This window comes from Lampetra planeri, chromosome 49, assembly GCF_965212315.1.
Source record: "Lampetra planeri chromosome 49, kcLamPlan1.2.h2, whole genome shotgun sequence".
NCBI classification, from domain to species: Eukaryota; Metazoa; Chordata; class Hyperoartia; order Petromyzontiformes; family Petromyzontidae; genus Lampetra; species Lampetra planeri.
This window is the reverse complement of record NC_136155.1, coordinates 2,243,540-2,269,520: the sequence shown is the minus strand read 5'-3', so window position 1 is coordinate 2,269,520 and position 25,981 is coordinate 2,243,540. Positions and strand designations below refer to the sequence as shown.

The 25,981-nt window shown below is 53.4% G+C and overlaps 1 protein-coding gene across 1 annotated transcript in view; it reads left to right on the top strand.

The window, feature by feature from the left end:
- LOC144733963 (hemicentin-1-like) overlaps positions 1-25,061 on the top strand; it is a 129,060-nt gene extending 103,999 nt beyond the window's left edge. The window contains exons 80-108 of the mRNA XM_078615992.1: positions 52-186; positions 470-604; positions 990-1,265; positions 1,763-1,980; positions 2,664-2,877; positions 3,426-3,560; positions 3,797-3,987; positions 4,518-4,599; positions 4,726-4,998; positions 5,293-5,466; positions 5,759-5,929; positions 6,847-7,017; positions 7,486-7,659; positions 8,045-8,215; positions 8,716-8,865; positions 9,213-9,350; positions 9,999-10,120; positions 10,311-10,596; positions 11,126-11,188; positions 11,680-11,799; positions 12,743-12,877; positions 13,600-13,719; positions 13,951-14,082; positions 14,671-14,799; positions 16,569-16,754; positions 18,250-18,420; positions 19,459-19,578; positions 20,618-20,744; positions 21,597-25,061. Of these exons, the coding sequence (XP_078472118.1) occupies positions 52-186; positions 470-604; positions 990-1,265; positions 1,763-1,980; positions 2,664-2,877; positions 3,426-3,560; positions 3,797-3,987; positions 4,518-4,599; positions 4,726-4,998; positions 5,293-5,466; positions 5,759-5,929; positions 6,847-7,017; positions 7,486-7,659; positions 8,045-8,215; positions 8,716-8,865; positions 9,213-9,350; positions 9,999-10,120; positions 10,311-10,596; positions 11,126-11,188; positions 11,680-11,799; positions 12,743-12,877; positions 13,600-13,719; positions 13,951-14,082; positions 14,671-14,799; positions 16,569-16,754; positions 18,250-18,420; positions 19,459-19,578; positions 20,618-20,744; positions 21,597-22,035 (4,958 nt within the window). The 3' untranslated portion in view covers positions 22,036-25,061. The remainder of the gene's footprint in view (positions 1-51; positions 187-469; positions 605-989; positions 1,266-1,762; positions 1,981-2,663; positions 2,878-3,425; positions 3,561-3,796; positions 3,988-4,517; positions 4,600-4,725; positions 4,999-5,292; positions 5,467-5,758; positions 5,930-6,846; positions 7,018-7,485; positions 7,660-8,044; positions 8,216-8,715; positions 8,866-9,212; positions 9,351-9,998; positions 10,121-10,310; positions 10,597-11,125; positions 11,189-11,679; positions 11,800-12,742; positions 12,878-13,599; positions 13,720-13,950; positions 14,083-14,670; positions 14,800-16,568; positions 16,755-18,249; positions 18,421-19,458; positions 19,579-20,617; positions 20,745-21,596) is intronic.
- Positions 25,062-25,981: the final 920 nt, after the last annotated feature.

The following is a 25,981-nucleotide window of genomic DNA, read 5'->3' as shown; positions in this document are numbered from 1 at the left end:
TAATCAAGGACGCATTTGTCTTTGTGCCGTGCCCCCCCCCCCCCTCACCAGGGCCCCCCATCGTGACGGTGCCCCCCTCGGCCGTGGAGGCTACGCTGCACTCGCGCACCACGCTCTCCTGCGAGGCCTCGGGCAGGCCGCAGCCTACGCTGTCCTGGCAGAGGGAGGGCGTCGACATCGTTAGCGGTGAGCCTTGAGGGTTTTATCGGCACGGAGATGGTGGCGAGAGATTTTCACTCACGATCAGTAGCAGTGGCAAATATTTGAACCAGTTCTGGGCCTCCTCTAGGTCGACTCAACATTAAATGAGTACTTGGTGCAGTGTGTAAACATCACCACTGGGGAGACAAATGTGGTAGAGCATGGTGGTAGCCTCACCACCACCCTTGTGCCGTATCACTGATGGCACTTTCCCCAACCGTTTGTTAAAGCTACATTGGGGAACTTTGTCTTTGTCTGAGCATGGCAGGCGGCCGGTTCTTAGTGCAGCCGGGCGGCTCGCTGCACATCTCGCAGGTGGCGCTGTCCGACGGCGGCACGTACGTGTGCGTGGCGCAGAACGCCGCCGGCACCGTGCAGGCCAAGGTCAAGCTGCTGGTGCACGGTGGGTGCCGCGTCGCGCTCACTCACACCACTCACACCCCGCACCCCACTCACCCCACTCGCACCACTCGAACCACTCGGGCTACGCACCCCACTCACACCACGCACCCCACTAACACCACTTGCACCACTCGCCCCACACACACCACATTCATATTCCTGCCAAACCTACCGAGTCAAACGAGAGGCTGCCGACTTTCAAACCTTTTTTTTCCCGCAAACTAGTTTTCAAAGCTCATCGTACGATGTCACTTGCTTCATTATAACACGGCCGCTGAACACAGGCCCAAATGCCCGATCCACGCGACAACGTAATATGTTCGTCTCTGTCCGCCGGTGGTGGCGGTACGGAGGATCGTAACGTCGCCACCTGATGCTGCCCGCAGTCCCCCCGGCGATGAGGCCCTCGGCGCGGGAACCGGTGGTCGTCGCCGGCGCGGTGGCGATCCTCCCGTGCGCCGCCGAGGGCAGCCCGGCACCCGAGCTGGCGTGGCTGGGCCCGGACGGCCGCTCCGTGCGGCGCGACGGTGCCCGTCACCGCCTCATGAGCAACGGCTCGCTGCAGGTGGGGCCGGCGCGGCCCAGCGACGCAGGCCGCTACACCTGCACGGCCTCCAATGCAGCTGGGACTGCCAGCGTGGACGTGGTGCTGACCGTGCACAGTGAGTGGCCGCTCCACGTTTCTGCGCGTCGATGCATCCGAAAGGATGTCCGCTGTGAGGATGGAGCAATGAAATCGGTTTGTGCGCAGGTGCCGGATGGATTATTGTATAGCAAGGTCGTAAGAGGTAGCAGTGGCCAGGTAAGGTCTTCATCCATCAGTAGATTGATCATGGCTGACGGTGATGACTTAGTTTAGGCGCTGTATGAATCTAAATTTTATTGCACTGCAAGTATGAAGTTCTATGTTGAGCCGCATGTTGAGAATTTCATCTCTCCGGCTTTCTCCAGGTACTGCTTACCGCGGGCATCTTCAGATGTCTAATTCGATGCCCGCAGTAAGCAGTGCATGGCAAAATGCTCGAAAGAGGAAATGCTGCTCACGCAGCCCGACCCCAAATACCGTCACTTGGATTACGAGCGGCCGCTAAACGTCACGCGCGCGGTGCGGCTCACGCGAACGTAACCTGGTCACCGCCTCGCTTCCCCGTTGCGCCAGCCCCTCCGAGCGTCCGCGGCGCGGCCGGAAGCAGCGGTGGAGGCGGTGCGGGGGCGAGTCTCGTGGTCACCGAGGGCTCACGCACCGTGCTGCCCTGCTCAGCCGACGGGAGCCCCGCGCCGAAACTGTCGTGGCGACGCGACGGCGATGTCCTCCGCGAGCGACCGGGCAAGTTCACCGTCCTGCAGGCCGGGGACCTCATCCTGGACGACGTGCAGGTGCCCGCGTCGATGCCTCAAAGTTCTTGTTTTTTTTTACTTTGAATTATAGGCCCAGGTAATGCTTCGTTGCTACGTGCCAACCTTCATAGGTGCTCACTAACCGCACTTGCCCCAATAGTCTGTTAAGGCTTTGTTTGACTATTAGAGTAGGCACTAAAAGTTAGGTCTCCACTTTACAATAATTATTGGATCTAGCAGAAAGTAGCATCCAGGGCATTAGCCATGGTGACCTCTTGGCTTGAATGATCATCAATTAATCACAATACATGCATTGACAATTGTCTGCGTAAGACCCTAATTGTGTTCCACAAGAATTGAGTATTTTTTTGTTGCATCGCAACCCCAAATTCGTTGAATCTAAACGCACGACTTTCCCCCAATACGAGTCGGGCACCGTCACTCCGCGTAACCGTCGACGTCAAACCGTGGACCTCGCGAGCATCAACACCACTGCCCGCTTCGATTGCTCGCCGGCAACGATTCAGATACCCGCCACGGGGGCTGCTCGTGAAGCCGGCCACCGTGGCGACGCGAAACACACATCGCACATCGACGACCAACTCTCCCGCCACGCGCGACGGCAACAACAGCAGCTACGACAATCATCGTTCACGTTCGCGAGGCGAATTTCATTCGTAAATCCCAATGCGCCCGACGTGGGACCCGTGCGTGTGCCGCAGGTGGGCGACGGCGGGGAGTACGCGTGTGTGGCGACGAGCGTGGCGGGCAGCGACGCGCGCACCACCCGCCTCGTCGTGCACGCGCCCCCGGCCTTCACGGAGAGGCCCGGCGACGTGTCGGTGGGGCGCGGCGAGCGGCTCACCCTCACCTGCGCCGCCACGGGAATCCCCGCGCCCACGCTCACCTGGAGCTTCAACAACCGCGGCCTGCCCGGTGAGACCGGGGGCAGCACGGGGGCGCGCGCGGCACCTCAAGGTGGACACGTCGATAATTTGAGATGGAGTGGAATCGGCGGGGACTGGCCACGATGGTGACCCAGGTCGCTCCTGCAAAAGAAACTCATCCTTGTCTCCTGAGTTCTCACCTGGTTCAACAAAATCAACTTGAAACTTCACTAGCTCAGGGTTAAAGATGAATGCTCACACGTGTCAAATAGTCCAGGTGGCAAAAAGTGTAATTGTGACCGTAGGATCGTGGCTACAAGGACATTGAGACAAATGTGTATTCTAGCTTCACCCTTGTTATGCATCATCAGTCGCAATATAACCACCATTGCAACTTTGTACAAACCGGTTGCTGTAGACTGTGGATTGTGTAGTAGCAGTGATGCACGTGGCAGCGGCGGCAGCAGCGGCACCGACAGTTGTGGCAGCAGCAGCAGTAGCAGCAGTGGCAGCAGTGGGTCGGCTCTATCTCGTCTGTCATTTCCCGCCCCCCTCCTCCCATCCCCATCATCGCCGTGGCGGCGGTGGCCGGGGCAGCGCGCGTGGACGAGGAGCGCGGGGTGAGCGAGGTCACGATCGAGCGCGCCACGAAGGACGACTCCGGCACGTACGTGTGCACGGCCGAGAACGAGGTGGCTTCCATCCGCGCCATCGGCTTCGTCTACGTCAAGGGTGAGGGAGGCCGCCCAGCGGAGCTTCCTGCTGCTCGTGCGCCATCGACGCCGGCCTCGCATGTTGGGCTCCCGGGGATCTGGGAACGATCGGAAACGGCTTCACGTGCCTCTTGTTGAATTCAGCTTGCGTTGCGTCGTTGCGGATGCCGCGGTCGATGTGTCCGGCCGCGCGCGATGCGACCGCGTGATTTTGATGCTGCGCGGTCTGCCGCCGTTGTTTTTGCCCGCCGGCAGAGGCCCCGGTGTTCCGGGGAGACCTGCACCCCAGCATGGTGGAGGCCATGGGCGGCAACGCCATCCTGGATTGCGAGGCGCGGGGGGACCCCCCTCCCAGCATCCACTGGAGCCGCATGGGGGGCTCCATGCCCGGCAGCAACCGTGTGCGGCAGCTGCACAACGGCTCACTCGCGATCTACGGCACCGTGGTACGTGGTGCCGTCGTGAGCGGCCGCGGCAGTGGCAGTCAAAATTACAACCGCCGGTGTGACGCTCACCATCGCTGTCATCGCTACTGATAGGAGAAGAAGAAGTAGCAGCAGCATCATCTTCTTCAGCAGCAGCATGATTATTATATTCTTGGTTCTTTCGGTAAAGCCACGTGAATTGAAAACAAAAAATCTAAAAATGAAAATGAAAGACAAATAATAAGATAAAATTTCAATGAAAATAATAAAAGAAAAATAATAAATTGAAAATAATAAAAGCAAAAAAACCCATGACGTTTCGATCGCAACACAAGCGGTCTTCTCTCCGCCTAAAGCAGCATGATTGTTTAACAGTCGCGATATAATCCCATCATGATGCATTTACATTATCCTCATAGCTGTTACAGTCAGCGTCGTCCATGCTGGTGAAAGTAGCAGGCACAGCAGTGTCTCGTCAGATAGGAGAAGAAAAGTGCAGCTTGCCGTGCATGACCTCTGCACTCCGCCCCATGTGACCCCGTCCCTGGCAGAGCGAGGACTCGGGCGACTACAAGTGCGTGGCGACCAACGACGCGGGCGCGGTGGAGCGCATGGTCACCCTCACCATCCAGAGTGAGTGAGCCGACCCGCACGGTCGAGCAGGCCGCCACCATCACCCTCACCGCCATCACCGTCGCTTTCCATCGGCGTCATCGCGCGTGACGTAACCAACGCCGCGCCGGCCGTCTCCGACGACAGGGGCGCCCTCGTTCGTGACCGAGCCCAAGGACGAGGTGGTGGAGGCCGGCGGTCGCGTGTCCCTGCCGTGCCGCGCCGACGGGCGGCCGCGCCCCGCAGTGGAATGGACTCGGGACGGCCGCCCCCTCCCGGCCGGCGACCCCCACGTCTCGGTGCTGCCGGACGGCACGCTCGCCGTGGAGGCGGCGCGGCCCGGCGACGCGGGGCGATACGAGTGCGTTGCTCGCAACCTCCTCGGATCGGCGCGCACAGGGGCCACGGTCAGCGTGAGAGGTGCGTGCGAGTGGGCGACCGCCCGCCCATCGTTATTGGCGCTCGCCTCAACCGTCTGCTGAAGGCGATATGGGGGGGGGGGGGGGGATCTTTGTCTTTGTGCGCGTGCGTGCACATGGGGCTTCCCCTACACGCGCAGGCGAGCTCACTCCGGCAGGCGAGGCCACGTTGGCCGGGGCCCAGAAACTGCACCCAAGCAGGTTTTGTTTGGCCGGACAGAGGGGGAAAAACGGTCATGGCAAGGGCTGGATTAGAGGTGGGTTAAGAGTTCGAACTCAAATTTTTCCGCTGCAGTGCACGGCGCCTACTCTGCGTGGCAAGAGTGGAGTCCGTGTACGGCAACGTGCGGCGACGGAGTCAGCGAGCGCGTGCGGTCGTGCGACAACCCCGCGCCGGCGAACGGGGGACGCCGGTGCAACGGCCCAGCCTCCGAGACGCAGCCCTGCCATCACGCCCTGCCGTGCCCCGGTGAGATGGGCCAGGCGCCGCCATGCCTCCATCACCGCCTGACACACGCACCTCCGATTATCACGGTTGGCTTGCGTACAGTGCGAAAGAAGTTCAACACGCACGCATACGTGCTCATCACTCGCTCGCTCACTCACTCAATCACTTACTCGCTCATCTATTTGGCTACTCACGCACCCCATGAACGGACAACCACCACTCACTAAATTACTCCCTCGGTGACTCACTCACCCACTCACTCGGCTATTCACCACTGACACAACTGCCCACGGACGCCCCCATGCATCCACAGTGGACGGGCAGTGGAGGGCGTGGGCCGAGTGGGGAGACTGCTCGCCGGGCTGCGGCCACGGGGAGCGCGAGCGGAGCCGCACCTGCAGCAGCCCCGCGCCGCAGCACGGCGGCCGGCCCTGCTCAGGCCTCGCCCTGGAGGTGGCCCCCTGCTTCACTCGGCCCTGCCCCGGTCAGTGCTGCTCACCCGCCAGTCACCCGAAGGACCGCTCGGTTCCCGTAACTGCCTCCCGTAGCCTCAGAGGTGCCTCCTTGAATTCGTGCTATAGATTTCATTTGCGAATAACTTTCTTTTGGTAAATTTATTTGATAAAAATTCCCGTGATGACCCTCGCGGCGCTCATCCACAACTCAGTTCCCTCCGCTACACTCCCCCTTCTTTATTCGCCCGTTTAAACCAAACCACAGAGCGAGCTGTATCGCACCTCTTTTTTTTTGGAGCCTCTTTACTCGTGCATCTTTGCCGTCGTCTATTTTCGGCCTGTGCCCGCATTTAGTTTACGACCATCTTCTTGGTTCTTTCGGTAAAGTCACGTAGAATGGAAATAATAAAATAATAAAAAAATAAAACATAATAAAATAATTCTCACGACGTTTCAGCCACAACGCAAGCAGCCGTCCTCAGGTGGAGGAACAGGTCTGTCGAAAGAACCAAGAAGATGAATCCCTGCAGTCATGAAAGCTTTAAATCGAAATTTAGTTTACGACCGTTAAACACCTCGTTTGTCCGTCGCGCAAATATTTCTTCTCGAGCTCCCTGAACTCGGGGGTTTTTGTCTATGTTTTGCTGCTGCTGCGGCTGCTGCTGTGCTCACGTAGCACCGGCGGATTCTCCCGTGGAAAATAACCGGGCAGTTGTGTAACAAATAAAATTGACTTAAATATTGCTTTTTTATTTATTTAACAAATACGCATGTACGATACAAATATGCACGTGCAGTTGTTTTATTATTCTAAGTGCGTTCTTGAATCCTTCAATAACATCCGTGTTTTACAGGCAGAATTACTCACTGAACTGTTAAAGTCAAACGTTTCAGACACCGTAGCCTGATTCTCATGATCCCGTCATCGCTGTCTCGTCCCTATAAGTTGACGGCGGTTGGGCCACGTGGGGATACTGGTCGACCTGCACTACTTCCTGCGGCGGAGGAACACGGCGTCGCCAGCGCACGTGCTCAGCCCCAGCGCCAAAGCACGGCGGATCGCTCTGCGTGGGCAGCGATTCCGTGGTGGAGCCGTGCAACGAAGATTCGTGTCCCGGTTGGTTCCAGTGCGACCGTTTACAAACATCGTCATATCCCGTCCCCACTCGTACTAAATCATCGCCCGTTACTTTATTTACTCGGCCACACGTGGCAACAGTCGTGAATCCCCTACTGGCAGACCAATTCCCACTGCCGAGTCACCCCTTGTGCCACACAGGGACAGCTGCCACTGGGGGGGGGGGGTATCTTTCGAAACATGTTGAGAGGAGATGAAAGTCCCTTACCACGTGTGAAACGCTCTGAGATGACCCCGGGGTAAGGGGGCCGCTCTATCGAAGTGATTCACTCTCCTCGTTGTGTATTGCAGCAGTTGGTCATTCTCGGCGGCTCGGTTGGCCCAGCGTCGAGTCAACCTCGTCATTATTCTCCTCCCCCTTCTTCCCCTCCTCCCCCCCCTCCCTCTGCTTCCCCCTCCTCTCCCTCCCTCCCTCTCCTCCTCGTCCCCCCGCCTCTCCCCGCGCAGTGCACGGCGCGTGGGCCCCCTGGGGCGAGTGGGACGAGTGCAGCCGCAGCTGCGGGGGTGGCGGCACGGCCCAGCGGCGCCGCTCGTGCGACAGCCCCTCGCCCGCGCACGGGGGCCGGGCCTGCGCGGGGCCCGACACGCAGGCCCGGCGCTGCGCCACCGAGCACTGCCCCGGTGCGTCCGTACACCGCTGAGACGCGACTCATCACTGATTCTTTTTTTGGCCGTACCTAACCAAAAAAAAAAGAATCCATCGTGAATCGTGACATTGGCTGCGAAACCTCCGTGATAAGTTTATTGGAAAAATATTTTGTCCACCAAATCCGCTTGATTTATCGACAAAAAAATACTCAATCGGTGAAACACAGAACCTGAACGGTAGCTGCGTGCCATAAAAGTGGCACGAACACAATTGAACTTGTGATGTGAACAATATTAGTACAAGGAAGTGTTTTCACAAGTCTGCATGTGCTTCCGGCGCACTCGTGTGTGCGTGCGCGCGTCCACGCGGATGTGCGTTGTGCGTCGTCGGCGCGTGTCTGCGCGTGTCTGCGAGCAGTGGATGGGAGCTGGGGAGCGTGGCAGAGCTGGGACGAGTGCTCGGCGTCCTGCGGCCGTGGCAAGCGGTCACGCGTGCGCGAGTGCGACGCTCCGCCGCCCGCCCACCACGGCCTGCCCTGCGCTGGCGAGGTCCTCCAGGTGTCCGAGTGCAACCCCCGGCCGTGCCTCGGTACGCGTCGCCCCGTGTCCCCCTGCCGCATGGGTTCGAGTCCCAGCCGTGGGCAACATTCCGCGTGCAGTGTGGCGGTGACGTGGCCCCCGGTGGTAGTGCGTCCGCCGCTTGCTGCGGGGGTTCGCGGTTCGAATCCGCGAGGCCGCCCTGGTTATGACTGCGGGTGTATTGCCACGCGAATAGGCGCTGTCTGCTTCACTCGTAGTTAAAGATTTCCTTCGAAATGCAGACCCCGTTTTGTGCTGCATAATGCTCAAACTTTGCCAAATTTGGATCGAATGAGCCTTACATAAGCAACTGCTTTGATGAGTAACTCTTTGCAATGGAGAAAAAAATGCAGCCAGGTGTGGTGCTGACCACACCACGCACCTATGTGCCATGCCGGTCGTAACAGCCCCCTGCAAAAAGCACTTGCCTCTGCATTCTGCGAGGCTGCACGTGGCATCTTTGCATCTGTCGTGTGCGGCTGTGGCCGGGCTGTGGTGTGGTGTGCCCAGATTACCCGCCGCAAGTGCGGGGCAGCCTCATCGGCCAGGTGAACGACGTGGAGTTCGGCGTGGCCCAGCTGCTCGCCAACGCGACGACGGACGAGTCGAGCGGCACGCGGATCGTGGAGGCCTCCATCTCCAACGTCCCGCCCGCCATCGGTAACGCTCGCCCGTGGAAGCGGTTTCCCTTCGCCAACAACAACGTCGTCGTCATCATGAGCACAGCTGCAGAAACACTCGGAGTATCACCAGCATGAGCTTCATCGTTAGAAGCATAAAAAGCATCGCCATTGATCATGAGGATAATCATCATCATCGTCGTTAGCGACAGTAATAACAACAGTAGCATCGCCAGCAGCAGCAGCATGCTCATGATAAAAATCGCCATCGGAAGAGTTATTGCCATCATCGCATGCAGAAGCAGTACCGTCGTAACTGCCAGCAGCTGCAGTAGAAGCAGCAGCAGCATCACAGCTGCCGCGTCCGTGCTCTGCCGCGTGGCGCAGGCCCAGCGCTGCGGGTGCTGGTGACGGTGCTCAGCTCCGTGTACTGGACGTCTGCGTTCGGGAACGAAGGCGCCCGGAACGGATTCCAGCTCACGGGGGGCGCCTTCCGCCGGGACAGCCAGCTCGCGTTCTCCACCGGTGAGGCTATGGCAGAGAGCGTGCTGTCCGTAGTGAGGGTTTGTATTCGTGGTGTTGAGTATGCAATGAGTATGTGAGGTACGGGGCACATCTCTAACCCGGGTCCTACCGCGATAATTTGGAGTTTTCCACCACTGGCTTCGAGCTGCCAATAGTGAGGAGCACTTCCATGCTCATTTGAGCAGGGAGACAGTTTATCTTACTCTTTGGGTCTTTAGGTAAAGTCACATAGATAGAAAAATAATAGATCACGACGTTTCGATCGCAACACAAGCAATCGTCTTCACCTGAAGACTTCACCTGAAGACGATCGCCTGTGTTGCGATCGAAACGTTGTGATCTATTATTTTTCTATCTACGTGACTTTACCGAAATAACCAAAGAGTATGAATTCCTGCAGTCACGAAAGCTTTAAATCATAGTTTATCTTATTATACTGCAACAATTATTGCAAGATAACGATGATAATGATGATGATGGTCCAGTACAATTATTATTGCGGTGAGTGTGTTGGAGATAGTGATACATTTTTTTCCCCTTTAACAATCATGTGGATGATAACCAATGACGGATGATGAAGTTGATGATGTCGTTGTTGTTGATGATGTTGACGTTGACCATGGTGTGGCGGCGGTCGCGATGCTGCAGGGGAGACGCTGCGGCTGACGCACGTTTCTCGTGGGCTCGACATGGACGGCACGCTGCTGTTCGACTTGGTCCTCAACGGCTACCTCCCTTTGCTCACCTCCTACGACCAGCTCTGCCCGTCGGTGCGTCGATTACCGTTGCTGTTTGTTCCCTCTCCCGTTTGATTCCGCTCTTGCTATCGCTGGCGCCAGATCGTCGCGCGGCCCAACCCAAACGTTGATAATTATGAATCACAATATTGGCTGTGAAAACCTACTACGTGTTGAATGCTGGTTGCGAACACTCCGCTCATCCTCCCTTCACCCGCATCAGGAATTCAGTGAGGAATACATCCAGACGGGGCCCGGCAAGATCTTCTCCTACTCGGACGGCTGGCCCGGGGGCCCGGCCATCGTGAGCCAAGACGAAGCGGCGCCGGGCGGCGACTCTGATGCCGAATCGGGCGTGACGTGCGCATGGAACCACACGACGGCGTTCGAGCCCACGCTGGGCCTCATGACTTCGCCCACGCAGACGCTGCGCGTCTCGGCGATGGACTCGCGCTACGACGCCACGCGACAGCGGCTCACGTTCTCCCTCCAGGCCACGTTCGGCGAGGGTGCGACGAGCCAGCGGTCACGGCCCAAACGCCATTGGCTTGCCTTCTTGTAGACGCACTGTTAGGCTGCGTGTCCGATTCTGCCAGACACGAGTTTCAAAGGCGGGTCAATGAGACAGAAAATTCACCCTCGACCAAGAGTTTATATCATGGCCCGGCTCAGGCTTGGTTTCGGTTCAAGTGAGCTGACTCAAAGCCCACGCTTCACTTGAGTTGGCTCTGAGCCAGGCCCCAGGCACGGTCAGGATTTCCCTGGAGCTGAGCCTGAGACAGACCACAGCTGAGCCACTCACTCGCGCAGCTTTGGAAGCAGCTGAGCGGCTCAAGCCTGGGCTGAGTCTAAATGTTAGAGGCCGAACCAGAGCAGAGCCTTGACTAAGAACACGACCCTGAGTGACTTGCCACTCGGCTGATTTACCATTATTATTAGTCCTTTTCTAACTGCCTGGAGAACTAAGAACAGCAAGAACAACAACAAAACTAGGGAAGAATACTTGTTTTGAATTAAAATGTTGTGTTGTTTTGGCAGGAGAGAGCACGGATGGGTGTCCGCGTGGGTTTCTCTTTGACTCGGAGGGCCCCTACTGTGGAGGTGAGTGGCTTTTATTTGACCACATTGTGCCACCTGCCATTCTGAGTTGACGAAAACAACAATGCAAGTCTTTTGCACCGTGTGTAGCAAATCCCACTAATCGGAAGATTAGTGGGATTTGCTACACACGGTTAATTCTCAGAAGCCATCAACCAACAATTGTTTTGTTATTGGAGCAATTTCTTCAGAGTAAATGTAAATGGTAACACGCAGTCCCAGTTGAAACAATGAGATATTCATCAAATGTGTAGATATGTATATATGAGCTGCTTCATGGCGTTAAAGACATCGATGCCAGCGAGCTCGTTCTCCATCTTTCTAACCCTCCTGTTTTTCATAGCCGATGCATCATGCCGTGACGCATCGGGCCCCGCACATTGCCTCCAATATATATATTTTTCAAAAGACATCGATGCAATACAAGGTGACATTTTCTCACCCCCCCCCCCCCCCACCTTGTTCCTCTTTCTCCGTGCGTCCCCCCGGTGCAGACGTGGATGAGTGTGCGCTCGCCCCTCCGTGCTCCCACCTGTGCCAAAACGCCGTGGGCACCTTCTCGTGCACCTGCCCGCGCGGCTACATTGTGGCTCCGGATGACCACACCTGTGTCGGTAACCACCCCCCCTCTCCCCCCCCCCCCTCCTCCCCTGCACGCTTCGCGATCCGCCAGCAACGTCTGACGCGTCTGCCCCGGACGTGGGGGTTGAATCGCGTATCGGCGAGCGTTGTAAAAAAAAAAAAAGGGGGGCGACCGCTGAACCGGTAACCGCTTTCAGAATCGACGACCGCTTCGGAATTTTAGGAACCAGGAGGCGATTCCACTGGAATCTTGACGACGAATGCACCGATTGGCACGCGCAGACACACTCTGCCCTACGCCACGCGCGACCTACATAAAGGCAGCGGCGGGGGGGGGAGGCGTTGAAGTAACTTTGCCCCCATTGTCTCAACTGCCGCCACCAGGAGATAGACTGCAAGTCCAACGCGCAAACCACTAACACCGTGGCAGCTGTAGATATGTTACATTTATTGTTAGAGACGTATCCGATAACCGGTAATGCAAGAACAAAAGATATTGTTTTACCACTGTGGTTTTTTTACTGGGGGTCAACGGCGGCTCGTGACTCCAGGTCGAGGAGGCTTAAAGAGTTCCCCAGATTTTTCCAGTCTCGGGTGACGAACCCGGGTGGATTAGTGGAACACGTGGAATGCAATGGCGGTGGCTTCATCGGTGATTTGCTGCTCCGATGAGCATCGAGGCGGTGCTCTTCTTTGATTTCCTGAGCCAGTGGTGGAAATTCGACATGTATATGGTGGGGAGTCTTATCCATAGGACATCTGCTGTTAACTACCCCACAAAGTGGTCACTCCATATAATTGACCCCAACCAGGATTTGAACTCGCTGACCCCGGGATTGCCAGCTGGCCGGATCGAGTGCATGGAATTCAGCCCAACGCCGGAGCATCATCATCATCATTATCATCACGATCATCAGCTTTAAAAAAACTAGACGCAAGCCGCCGTTATGTGTGTGCGTGTGTGCGTGTGTGCAGACGTGGACGAGTGCGTGGCGGGCACGCACATGTGCCACCTGGGGCAGGACTGCGAGAACTCCGCCGGCTCGTACCGCTGCGTGGTGCGCTGCGGACCGGGCTTCACGCGGACGCCCGACGGCACGCGCTGCAGAGGTGCCCCATGCCCACGCCCCCAAGGAAACCGCCCCGCCGTACAGCCGCCCTTACGGGCACCGAGCGTGCGATGATGATGATGATGTGACCCCTTCCCTCCAATTTGATCTTGTTCCGCAGATCCCGCCCGTCTGCTCAGTAGCGACGATCGGGTCTGAGCGAAGCCCGGCCATTGCCGTCTGTCGACTGCAAATCTCACGGCTCGGCTCGTTGATCAATTCCCTCGGTTCTACGTCTTTCTTCACGTCGTCAATCCAGCGAAATTGTTGTCTGCCCCTCCTCCCCCTCAATCCCTGCACTCTGCAGTGTATGTAGTGTACAGCGTATCTGCAGTGTCTGTGTAATGGCATTCTGTCAGGATCCACGCACTTACCCTACCCCACGTGACCAGCTGATTGACTATCCCTGCTGAACCCCATTCATACTACCGGGTGAACAGAGGTGGCGGGGGGGGGAGGGGGGGGGAATTTCAGAAACTTGCCGCTTATTTCAACCGCCGCGCCGGGAGATGGAATCGATTTGGCGACTTCTGCGTCGCAAATCCGGTGCGGGCTTCTTCTCCCGAGATGCCCATCAACGCCCCCCGCCCCACCCCCACCCCCCCCCAGCGTAGTGAAAAATCCCAGTCCCTCGTGTTCCGCCTCTCCTAACGTGCGCCGCGCCCTCCCTCCTGCTGCTTGGCTTCTCCGCGACTGCGGCCGCCGCCGCCGCCGCCGCCGCAGACGTGAACGAGTGCGAGGAGCTGGCGGAGGCGCCCTGCCAGCAGCGATGCCTCAACGTCCTCGGCAGCTTCCGCTGCGCCTGCCTCCCGGGATTCCTGATGAGCGGCCACAAGTGTGTGGGTGCGTATGCGCGCATCGCCACCGCTCTTCTCGCGCGGAGGCAAATGCGTAGCGGTTAGGGTTACCGTTGGTTAATGCGGTTAGGTTGGTTATGGTTAGAGACAACGTTAGAGCGAATGCATTAATTATGTTAAAGCGCGGAAATTTGTGAATGAGTGAGTACACCATTTAGCGGCTTGTCGATCGAATGACGGAGCGGCGCCGTGCGGTCCCCCCCTCCCTGTCGCGCAGAGGTGGGAGAGTGCCGCGGGGGCCGCTGTGCCTCCAACCCTCTGTGCAAGGCGGCGCGTGGCGGCACGCGGTGCCTCACGCCCTCCTCCTGCCCCGCCGGGACGCTGCGGGACCACAACGGCACCTGCCAGGGTGGGCGACGGGCGGTCACGGCCGTGGGGGGGGGGGGGGGCCCACTCATTGTGTTTGCTTCAACCAGCATCTCCGACGTGATGAGTTATATTTTATTACTTCCGCTGTGCTGCCGGCGTCGTGCCCTGCATCTCTCTGCGTTAGAGAGCCCTTCCCATGATCCTTTATCCACACAAGGGGCACTGCACTTTCCCACACGCCTTGCTGTCGAGATGTTAATTGAGAATTAACTTTTGAATTGTCAGAGCTGGATCCTTTGACATTTAAAGTTGTGCTGATGATGATGTTGATCGTTATCATCATCATCATCATCTTTACCCAGACCCATGCATACCCACTCAGACCACACTAACAACAACAATAATGATGACGACATATCAACGGTAGTTTCCCTGTGACTATACTCATCCCTACCATAAGAATGTGGAGTTTGCAGCACCACTTCAGGACCGTTCGTGGAGACGAGCACCACTCCGTGATCACGTGAGCATGGGGACTCGATGGCTGTCGCTTGCTTCGGACTATTATTACATTTTCTGACGGAGCTGCACTGCGTCGAACGACGCCCTGCCTGTGGTTGCTCGTCAGACGTGGATGAATGCAGGGAGGGGACGCACAGGTGTGCCTACAACCAGGTGTGCGAGAACACGCACGGGGGCCACCGCTGCAGCTGCCCCAGGGGGTACCGCTCCCAAGGCTCGCGCTCGTCCTGCGTGGGTACGCACGCCACTCCGGGGCCCCCCGACACCCACGCTGCTCCGTCGCTGCGACCGTAGTCATCATCGTCATCATCGTCGTCATCATCGTCATCAACACCGTCATGATGATATGTGGATTATCATCATGTGGCTGCCATCAATTTCCACGTGATGATAAGCCGCTTCAGAGAGCTATCATTTGTTTCCATGTCACTTCTGAAATAAGTATAACCAGTAAAAACAAAGTTTTTCACTATAAATCCTTTATATGCGTGGCGGCTAGAGTCCTCTCGTCCTCTGGCTTGAGATGGCTGCCACATATGGGTCAGATGATTGCATTGCACCATTAAGCAATTGGTAATTAAATATAATATTTTTGTCCTAAAAAGTGTCAAATTTGGGGAAAAAACTTTTTCACGAACATTAATTGTCACGCACAACGAGTCTGTGTGGAAAATGTCAGCTCGATTAAATCACGGGAAGTGGGTTAAAAAACGACCGAAAGATTTGCACGGTCCTAAGCAAGCAAGCGAACTTAATATAAAGGATTTAAAAAGAGCTATATAGCTCGGTGGGCCTGACCTGGTAAGGAAATTTCAGCAATGCTTAAAAAAGGCACGAAAAAAAACACGTTTAGGATTCTAGATTTGAAGCTTTCGTGACTGCAAGAATTCGTCCTCTTTGGTTTTTTTCGGTAAAGTCACGTAGTTAAAAAATAAAATAACTGAAAACAACTAAATGAAATCACAACGTCGTGATTTTATTTGGCTGTCACTTGCTTCAGATTTAATTTAGTAGTTTTAATTAATTTTATTTAATTTTTTACCAACGTGACTTGACCGAAAAAAAACAAAGAGTACGTTTAGGATTCTTAATAGTTCTGCACATTCTGTTTTGCTGAGCGTCATTCGTACAAATATCTTTTTTTTTTTTTACTTTTTTTAATAAGAATTTCTAACTCGCGCAGTTTTTTTTCCGCACAGAGGCGTGGGAAACCGTGAATGGGAAGGCGGCCAGAATCGGCGCCAACAAATGCCCAAGCTCTGTGGTCCTATGTTTGGATGTTTGACCAAATCCATTTGTGCGCGTTGATACTTGTGGGAGGAAACCGGAGTGCCCCGACGAAAACCCACTCGTGCGAGGAGGGGGGGGTGGGGGGGAGCAACGCTCGATCCCACATGATGGAAATCCATTCACGTGCCGTGCGCCATCGTGCCGTGGCATTGTCGGGAGATGGGCAACATCCACCAACCCTCACCGTCACGGTGTCTGATTTATAGTCGTGCGTAGCCACCAGCGCCCCGGCAATTTTGGTTGCTTGTTTTACGAACGTCAAAGGGCTCCCAACAGGTTAAAGCGATAGAGGTTTTTTTGGGTTAGATTGCGTAAATATTTAAGTGTGTCGTTAAACCCGCCACCACCCGACACAGCCAATTAGTAAGGTTTGTCACGAAAACAGAACGTGGCCAATTCGTTACTAGTACAGCACACCGGTGTGTTGGAGAGCAAAGCCACAACATTTACAATCTGAGTATGACGGTTTAACGACACATTTAAATATTTACGCGATCTAACCCTAAAAAACATGCATTACGGATGATATTGGCCGCGAAAGCCTACGTGTTAAACAGGTTAAAGCAAGTTTATCGGCGATCCTAAGGGTAGTGGCAGGAACGTCCCAAGCCGCCCCGCGCGGCTGTCCTGTCGATTTCCTTAAAACGCAAACTGCCGTGTGCCACCTACACCCCCTCCTTCCCCCCCCACCCCCGTGCCCCACCACGTGTCCAGACATCGACGAGTGCCATCAGGCACCGCGGCCGTGCAAGCACCAGTGCCGCAATTCGCCCGGCAGTTTCCACTGCGTCTGCCCCCCCGGTCAGCATTTGCTCCCCGATGGGCGATCCTGCTCTGGGAGGAACGGCGGTGGTGGCGGCAGCAATGGAGTGGGTGGCGTCGTGGACGTTCCAGCGGCAGGTGAATGATCCGTTTGTTCTCGTGGCCGCTTTCCTGTGCATTGCCAAATGTTTTTGCCCCGAGCTAGAAATGAGGTCATTGTTACGCAGAGGAAAGAGCAAATGTAATCTCTTCGTAAATGTTGCTTCCTGAGAAAGATGTACACATACGCATTTGTGAGATGTTCAACAAAGTCCAGGCTCAGCGGATGAATCCAAACATTCGGTGTTGCATTGTCTGCTCATTCAGGCTTTCAAAGGACATAACGTTTCTTCTATCACAACACTGCTAGGCGACGCATAACCCTGAGAACCTAAAACGCCATTGTGCAGTTCTGGTTGAAGTGTGCTGCCTGATCCTCCACACAGCCGTATCTGGCACCCAGACGTTAATCTGGGTGGCTCATTAAAGGGATGATTCATGACGAACACTTCCTGCAAATGATGAAAAAACCCATCACAATAGGAACTGAAAACACAATGTTTGGTGGCCTAAGCAATAATACGGCCACTCCTTCAGCTCCTTTAAGCCGATGGCTTTGACAGGGCCGAGGGCACTGTGCCGTGCAGTGTGGTGGTCACGATATGGGGGCCGTACCTGCCTGATGTTTGTGAGCACACTTCTTTGCGTGTTGTTAAATCAACATCTACACAAGAACATACTTATTGTGATTTTTATTCCACTTGTTTGACCAGGAAAGCCTCGTTGAGTCTAAAGGCTCTTCTTCAGCAGAGTCCTGCCGAGTTTTTCGCAGCAGTGGGGCAATGTTGCCATTTGTAATCCCGATTAAGTAATTTGCAGGCAATTTTTCAGCATTGGGATGTTTGGTTCAATGCAAGTTGCATTGTTTTTTGTTTAGCGATGAGAGGAAACCAGAGGACCCGGAGGAAACCCATGCAGAACATGGGGAGAACGTGCAAACTCCACACAGCAGAGTGCCTGAGCCGGAATCAAACGCAGGCCCTTCTTGCCGTGAGGCGCGAGTGTAACTGCTGCGCCACGCTGCTGTACAAAAAATACGCCTTAAAGAATGGCCTACGTGGAGCACACTTTGAAAAATTACACTCATGCACAGGACGCTGTTCGCAGATCTCTGCGTGGTGCTGATGTGTGTGTGTGGGGCGTGTGTGTCCAGCGCTGATTGTGTGTGTGTGTATGTGGCAGGGAGTGGTAGTGTCGTGGTTAGTGCGCTGCACTATGAACCCGGCGACACGAGTTCGATTCCCACTCACGGCCAACACCAGGTCACGGTTATTTAAGCCGGTCCTGAGCCTCCCCTAGGTCGACTCAGCCTCAAATAAGTACCTGGTGCAATGCGTAAAAATATCGCCACTAGCGAGACGAAGGCGGCCGGGCGTGGTGCTGGCCACCCACCCCATCGTGTGCCGTGCCGGCCTTCATTGGTGCTTGCTAACAGCACTTGCCCCTACAGTCTGTTCAGGTTATACGGGGGATCTTTGTTCTTGTCCGGCGCTGATGTGTGTGTGTGTGCGCGGGGCGTGTGCGGTGCACGCAGTGTTGACGGTGCGGCAGGACAGGGGCGACGTGGTGCAGCTGCAGAACGCGGGGCAGCTGCTGGCACTGCTGGGCTACGGCACGGGTGGGGGAAGCGTCCGCTCCGTGTCCACGCGCACCGTCGCCGAGCAGTGCCCCGAGGGGTACCGGGAGTACGGCACCAGCTGCCTCGGTACGGCGCGCCTGCCACACGGTGCACACCGCGCGGCGCTCCTCTGAGCGTTGCCTTGCCGCACGTGCACAGCCCCCTTGATGAAAACTTGCGCTGAGCGCAGGCCCAAAGGCCACGTGGGGCAGTGAGGGATGGCAACAGCTTGAGGAGGGCTTTAATCTGCAGTGGATTGATCATGGCCGATGATGATGATGATGAGACCTGCCTTTAACGTGGGAATGTACTTTCGACACAACATTTCAACCGCTGGCTTGGGGCTTCATGTGAAAAATATTGAGGATATACAGCATCATGTACACAGTTTGTAAAGCACTGGTCTAAAGGTCCAAAACATCTAGTAGCCAGCAATAAACAGGACAATAGAAATTGTAATAGATAAGAGATATGAGATATTTCAATAAGAGCTGATGCTGCTAAAATTGCGAACTCTCAGAACGCTGTGTAGCTAATGGGATCTGTAAAATACTTTATTTTTTTTACGTGAAGGGAATGATACGTGACGGACGGCATTTAGTTTGCTTATTTTGTTAGATATTAGCAGCTGGCTGTGGGACTCAAACTGATCAACTCATCAGTATACTACCATCACCATCATCAGCCATGATCAATCTACTCCTGGATGAAGGTCTTTCCGGTGGCCACCACCACTCATAAACCCGCAATGCAATGGTCTATCCGGCACATGCACACACACTGATCTCATTGCTCCATCTCTTTCAGACGAGTTCCATTCCTTGGCTGCCACTTCCTTCATTATGCTTGGCCATCGCCCCCTCTAGCGACGTTTCCTGTCCAAGGGTGCTTATCCTAGTTAGGATGCAGTTATTAACCCACGTGGGTCCTCTCTCTCTCTCTCAATGTAACCGCAAGCATCCATCCTCTTCCCTGGTTGTTTTGCACACCTTTCAGCTGTTTATTCCTCCACTAACGACCGTGTTCCTGAGCTACGAGTCGCAGGCGGGCGTGCTATGAGGCTGCCGCGTACAGACGGTGGGTGCTGCTGTGGCTCTCACCCTCCTCCGCCCCGATTCTCTGCAGACGTTGATGAGTGCCGGGAGGCAGACAGATGCCAGCACGAGTGCAGGAACTCTCCCGGGAGCTTCTCCTGTCTCTGTCCTGGCGGCTACCGCCTCGCCACCAACGGCCGGACCTGCCAGGGTAAGTCACAGCAGCAGCAAAGACGAGGAAATGTATTCGCTTGGGAGTTGTTGTTGCTTTAATGCTGAGTATCCGTGATGTATGAACGAGTGTTGATTTAGGCCACTTAATGGGAGGTGTGGGGCTGGGTGGGGAGGGGCTGGTCACCCCGTGGTGCACTTATAAAACTCAACGTTTAACCTACTCACGCCGGCTTGTGCCCGCCCTCACAGTCGGCCATATTTGCGGAATACACCACGCCGCCGTTGACCCTGGCCATTGACCGAGCAACCCAACGTTCCTACCAGCTCCCTCCGCAGGAATTTGTTCACGCGGTTTACGAGCTTTTCACTACGCGCTGCTCATTATAACGTAAAAGAACGGAGGTTAATTTAAATATTGGCCGAGCATCACCTCCAACATTGGTGTATCAAGTGCTGTGACGGTTCCACCTGAAGACGGAAGCTTGTGTTGCCTCCGAAATGTCGTGATTTAATTTATTTTCCTTTTTTACCCACGTGACTTTACCGAAAAAAACAAAGAGTATGAACCCTTGCAGTCACGAACACCTCAAATCTAGAACCAACGGTTTGCACATTGCACTATAGTCCAAGCAATCGAGATGTTATTTCTGTCGATCATACAAAACATCCGTGCATATTGGTATCGGTGTGTTTCCCTGTGCCTCCGCTAGGTAAACCTCAGGCCTAAAATAACCATTCTCGCAAATGTTCCAACATTAGAACTGCAGATACAGCGGCGTTCGCTCGCAGCACTCTCCGCAGGAGTCTACACGAACAAGTGGGGATGTGTTTGTCTTTGCTGCGCATTTCATACACGTCAATAAGTGAACGGGGTCACTTATTGACGCGTATATGCATGCAGAGTGAACACGTGTCCGTGGCGTGCAGTAAGCCAGCGGTTCTTAACCTGGGGTGCACGCACTCCCTGGGGGTGCGAGATGCCCTTTCTGAGAACCAATGGAGTGCAGGCTACAGTAAAGGTGAAGAACCACTGCATTAAGTGAACGTGGGGGGGGGTCACCTGTGTGTATCGCCAGATGTGGACGAGTGCTCGGAGCAGAACGTCAAGTGCGGACCCAGTCGGATGTGCTTCAACATACGGGGCGGGTACCAGTGTGTGGACACGCCCTGCCCGTCGGGGTATCAGAAGGACTCGTCCTCAAGGTGCACAGCACTCATCAGCACGTCACCTGCAAGGAGTGATACTCAAGTCACCAGTTCGTGCTGCTGCTGTGCACGTGCATTGATTCGTTCACCCCGTGTTGTGTCTCACCCGTACTGTGTTCAGCCACTATACTGCAGATCACAACAACACGCAAACTCGCACGGTCACTCACCCACTAACTCACCCACTAACTCACACAGTCACTCAGCCATTAACTCGCACCGTCACTCACCCACTAACCCACCCACGAATTCACGCAGCCACGCATCAAAAGACAAAATAATGTTTAATTATTTTTTATAATGGCATATAGTATTGGCATCAGTATGACGTAAGTATACCAAGTTTGCAGTCGATACCACATTGGGAAGTGGGTTAAAATTTAGTTTTAAGATTTGAGGATACAACAACAATGACAACAACAACAGACAGAGTGAGGGGGTGGATGCCCAGCACTATGCCCGACCACCTTTGTCTCCCTAGTGGCAATGTTTACACTTTGCACCAGCTACTCATTTGAGGCTGAGTCAACCTAGGAGAGGTCCAGGACCAGTTCAGATAATCATCTGATAAATTATCTGAACTTGAGTGCAGTGGGGTTTTAGATAATTTCGGACTGCGTGAGAAATGTTCAGAGCTTACGCACCTGATTCAGTGTCAGATAAAGCTGCTTTACACCCAATTCTAAGCTGCCGAACACCTGCACATAAATTAGTACCTACGTCTTTGGATTCCAGATAATTCATTAAATTAACGTATTACTTATGCTTAATTAAACTGTGAGTGTGCCCCATACCCATTCTTATAGCCCTCACGTTGACATTGCCTCCCTGTCCCTCTACCCCGTGCAGCCACTGCGTGAGGTCCTGCCCGAGCGCCAGCGACCTGGAGTGCACCTTCGTGCCCTTCGTGCTGGAGTACAAGCTGGTGTCGCTGCCCGCTGGAGTCCCTGCAGGCACCGACCTCATCCGCCTGAGCGCCTTCACGCGCGCGGGCCGACCCCACACGCGCACCTCCTTCTACAGCATGGAGCACGAGGCCACGTCGCCATTCGGCGTGCGCGAGGAGGGAGCCTCCGTCGCCTCCGTCTCGAGCTTCTTTGGCTCGGCCAACGGCGGTGGGGGCGGCAGTAACGGCGGCGGCCGCGCGATAATATTTGCGCGCAAGGCCCTGCAGGACAACCGCATTTACCGCCTCAAGGTGCGAGCGTTGTCCTTCAGCGAGACGGGGAAGGTGGACCATCAAACCACGTTCGTGGTCATAATATCCGTGGCTGCCTTCCCGTACTGAGGTCGTCAATGCCACGCAGCCGGATTCTCAGGAGCTTGCTACAGCATCAGGAGCTTTGCTGCCGCAAAGAGTGGCATAAATGGCGTGGTTTTATTGTAATTTTTGTCATTCACAAAGGGAGTTCTTTATTAAACTCAGCAATTTGATTATGAGTTTGAGCGCTCCGAAAATGTATTCCTTGAAACACAATTGACCTAGAAATTGTAAAATGACAAAGTATCCCTGACACTAGGGTATTTATAATTAGTGCCTTTATCATGTCTGCCATCGTGTATTTTTTATTCTTTGAAACCAATTACTTTTATTGGTGTCTTTATCATTTAATTTTTCATTCAATTTCATTTTCTAAAGTTTTATATGAAAAAGAAACCAATGTGATGAATGGTGTAAAAGTGTTTATATCCTTTTAAATCCCAGGTTACAAGGTGACATGCCAATTTCACCATTCAGGTGTATTAATGTATGCTTTTACTAAGTATTAGTGGCTTTCGTTTAAAAATTGTGCTGTGTGTTTGCAATGGTTAAAGTGGATGGGCAATGGGAGCTTCGGCTAACCAAGGGGTGACTTTTAAGCCAAGTTACCTTGGGTACTACTTGCAGAGCCCACTTCCCCCAACAGTTTCAGTTTGAACTCTAGGTTCGCCCCCCAGCCCATTGTTTCTATTCAACAGCTTTAGTTTGAACTCCATGCCCACCTCCCAGCCCACACCCCGCCCCCACACTCACCCTGGCTCCTCCCCCCCTCTCCCCCCGCAGCTATATCATCCCTTGTCACAGCCATTTCTTAGAAATACTTAAGCGATTGTTTTTTCGCTGTTTGTCCCCACATGAAGATAGACGCTTGTGTTGCGCCCGAAATGTCGTGATTTAATTTAGTTGTTTTTATTTTATTTTCACCTATGTGACTTTACCGAAAAAACCAAAGAGTATGGATCCTTGCAGTCACGAAAACTTCAAATCCAGAATCAAATCTAGAATTACTACTCGTAAGTTAAGCAAAGGGATGGCACACAGAGATATTGCTTCGTTCATTTGAGAGACTTTGAGGTAGTGCTTTTTTAATTAATGCGAATCACATTTGTTTTTTCATTGAGGCAATGCGCCGGACCGTTACATTATGTCGTGACGCTCGTACACACCGTCAACATAAACTAAACCGGTTGTGGGGAGCGGGGGAATGGAAAGGTGGGGAGCAAAGTCACTGTCCCAAGTGAATCACATTTTTTTTAAAGACAGCTCGTGTAGTGAAGGGTGATTATTGTATGTTTTTTGTATAATTACCATCTTATTTACCCAGGAGAGCCCCATTGAGTCACAAGGCAAGGTCTTATTGGACGATTGTCAAATCTATTTCAAGTGATAATTCTGTTCTCATATGAGGAGACAGGAGTGCCTGGAGAACACACACACACACAATAGAGAACATCCCAAAATAAAACTACGACCTCTCTCGTATTTTCACTTTCAGCCTTTGCTTGGTCTAAACCGGTCTTAGAGCAACCCTCTAAATACCATAAATGGAAGAGACAAAAACACTAAAAAGTCCTTATGTGTGCGTGGGGAGGAGGCCAGACATTTGTTGGGTGGAGCACACAAGCCAAGCAAATGCTGGTAGCTCTGTCTCAATTAGCCACACTCTGCAATTAGTACCAACTCTCCGACCCTCACTTATCTCGCTCGTACCTCCACCTCCACAACTTTTTCGTTTCCTTTTCACTCGCAGCGCAGACGTGGTGGGATTGTCGTATTCACATGTGGCAAAGACGCGTCATTGGTGATTAAAGATGTATGGCCCACTTTGAACCCCAGCCACTGCAAGTCTGCAATATGTTTTACATTAATGGTGCTACGTATTATATGATGGATACCCCAAAAGATTAATTCCTTGTATCTTTCTTGTATAACTCTGTATGTAACTGATACAAACCTTTATTTGTTTATGCATGGAAATGCCATGAACATTTTCTTTTTTTCAACAGTCTCCGTCTTATTATATATTTTGCACCAAATGAGCAAGGGACATTATTTCGTCATGGTGAAAGGTCTCACCAGCATCACGTGAACCATTTGCTAACGGCTTCCTTACAGCGGTACCATTTTAAAATGACACTGCAACAGGGAGACAGCCTTCAGAGGGGCCAAACAGGTCAATAACATCGGTCAACACACTTTTTCTGGCATAAGGTATTCCAACGGTTTTAAGGTAATTTTGGGGTGCTGATTCCAAATCTAGCATCAGTTTTTGAGATATCAAATATTGCATTTTCAATAAAAACTGCAGAAGAAAAATATTAAATAAATGTGGATATCTACATAAAATTATATTATAAACACACCATCCTAAAAATACAGCACCATATTTTAACAATAAAGCAGTCACTGACTCGCAACAACTTGCAATCATATATGACAGAGTTAATTTCGGGTAAAATAAATGAAAATGGGGTATGCCGATAGCATAAAAATGATGTGATAAAGCAAATCTGAGATCATATTTGGAATCATCACCCTGAAATGAGTCTAAAACAGCTGCAAAAGTCTAGGCCAGAAAAAAATGTTTTTTTTTATTGACCAGTGTAATAAACAGAGCTTGCCGGATATGGGGCTGTGTGGTGGTGAATGGGGGAATGGGGTGGCACAGGTCCAGCCAAATTGCCATGGCCGCTGACGTCCTTTGGCTTGCGAGTGGTCCGGAGTTGATGTTGTGAGTAGGTGGGAGGCCTCTTGCCATGCGGACACACGTGCATGAGATTCGTGTCGTGGAATATCTAGGACTTTGCATCGGTTTTACGGGAATTAATGAATTGAGATAATAAGTAGGGGAGGCATTACTTTTCGGCTATTGTAATATAACACTGTGGAATTTCCCCATTGAATACAAGGCACAGCACAACTATACATTTTTATACATCATTTCATGGTAACGTGGAATTTGTATAATATATTGTTCAGTTACCATGTTTTTGTTTTGTACCTTTAATAATGGATATACGTGTGGTTTGTAATATTAAACACGCTTTATTGTTTAACGTTGTTTAGTTCTACTGTTTATGCCTCGTTACTATTATCGTGCACTCATTGAAGTTTAAACTATTTTTTGTTCAAATGAGCAATGTGGCGGTGCTGATCTGCTGTTGCACAGCCCTGAAAGTTGTGGGAATTCTACATTAATATGGCCGGGTGCGAGTATATCCATAAGGCAACCACTGTTGACTTGCCCACAACGTGGTGTACGACTGTACTCCGATTTGATAAAACACGAAGATTGCGTAAAACTGTTACAAAGTGACGGCATAGCATGGGGACTTGCACCGGAATGGGTGTAGGTGGCAGTGCCTACACCAAACCCCCATATCTCTTTAGTGTGCTGTGGCTATCACGTGGGCACTAAGAACTAAGGGGCAATGCACATCCACCGGAATCGGTACACTCCTTCGGAATTGGTGCACACCACCGAAATCGGTGCACACCGCTAGAATTGGTGCACTCCGCCGGAATCGGTGCACAACACTGGAATCGGTGCCCACCGCTAGAATTGGTGCATTCCGCTAGAATCGGTGCACACCACTGGAATTGGTGCACTCCGCCAGAATCGGCGCAATCCACCGGAATCGTGCAAGCCACCGGTATTGGTGCACACCACCAAAATCGGTGCACACCACTGAATCGGTGCACACCACTGAATCGGTGAACACCACTGGAATTGGTGCACGCCACCAAAATCGGTGCACACCACTGAAATCGGTGCACACCACCGAAATCGGTGCACACCACTGAATCGGTGCACACCACTGAAATGGGTGCACACCACTGGAATTGGTGCACGCCACCAAAATAGGTGCACTCCACTGGGATTGGTGCACTCCATCGCCTCTGCCGTTGCCATGGTAACGCTCAGCGCTGCACGGCCCCCCCCTCACCGAATCCGGGAGATGCTCTCGTCGTG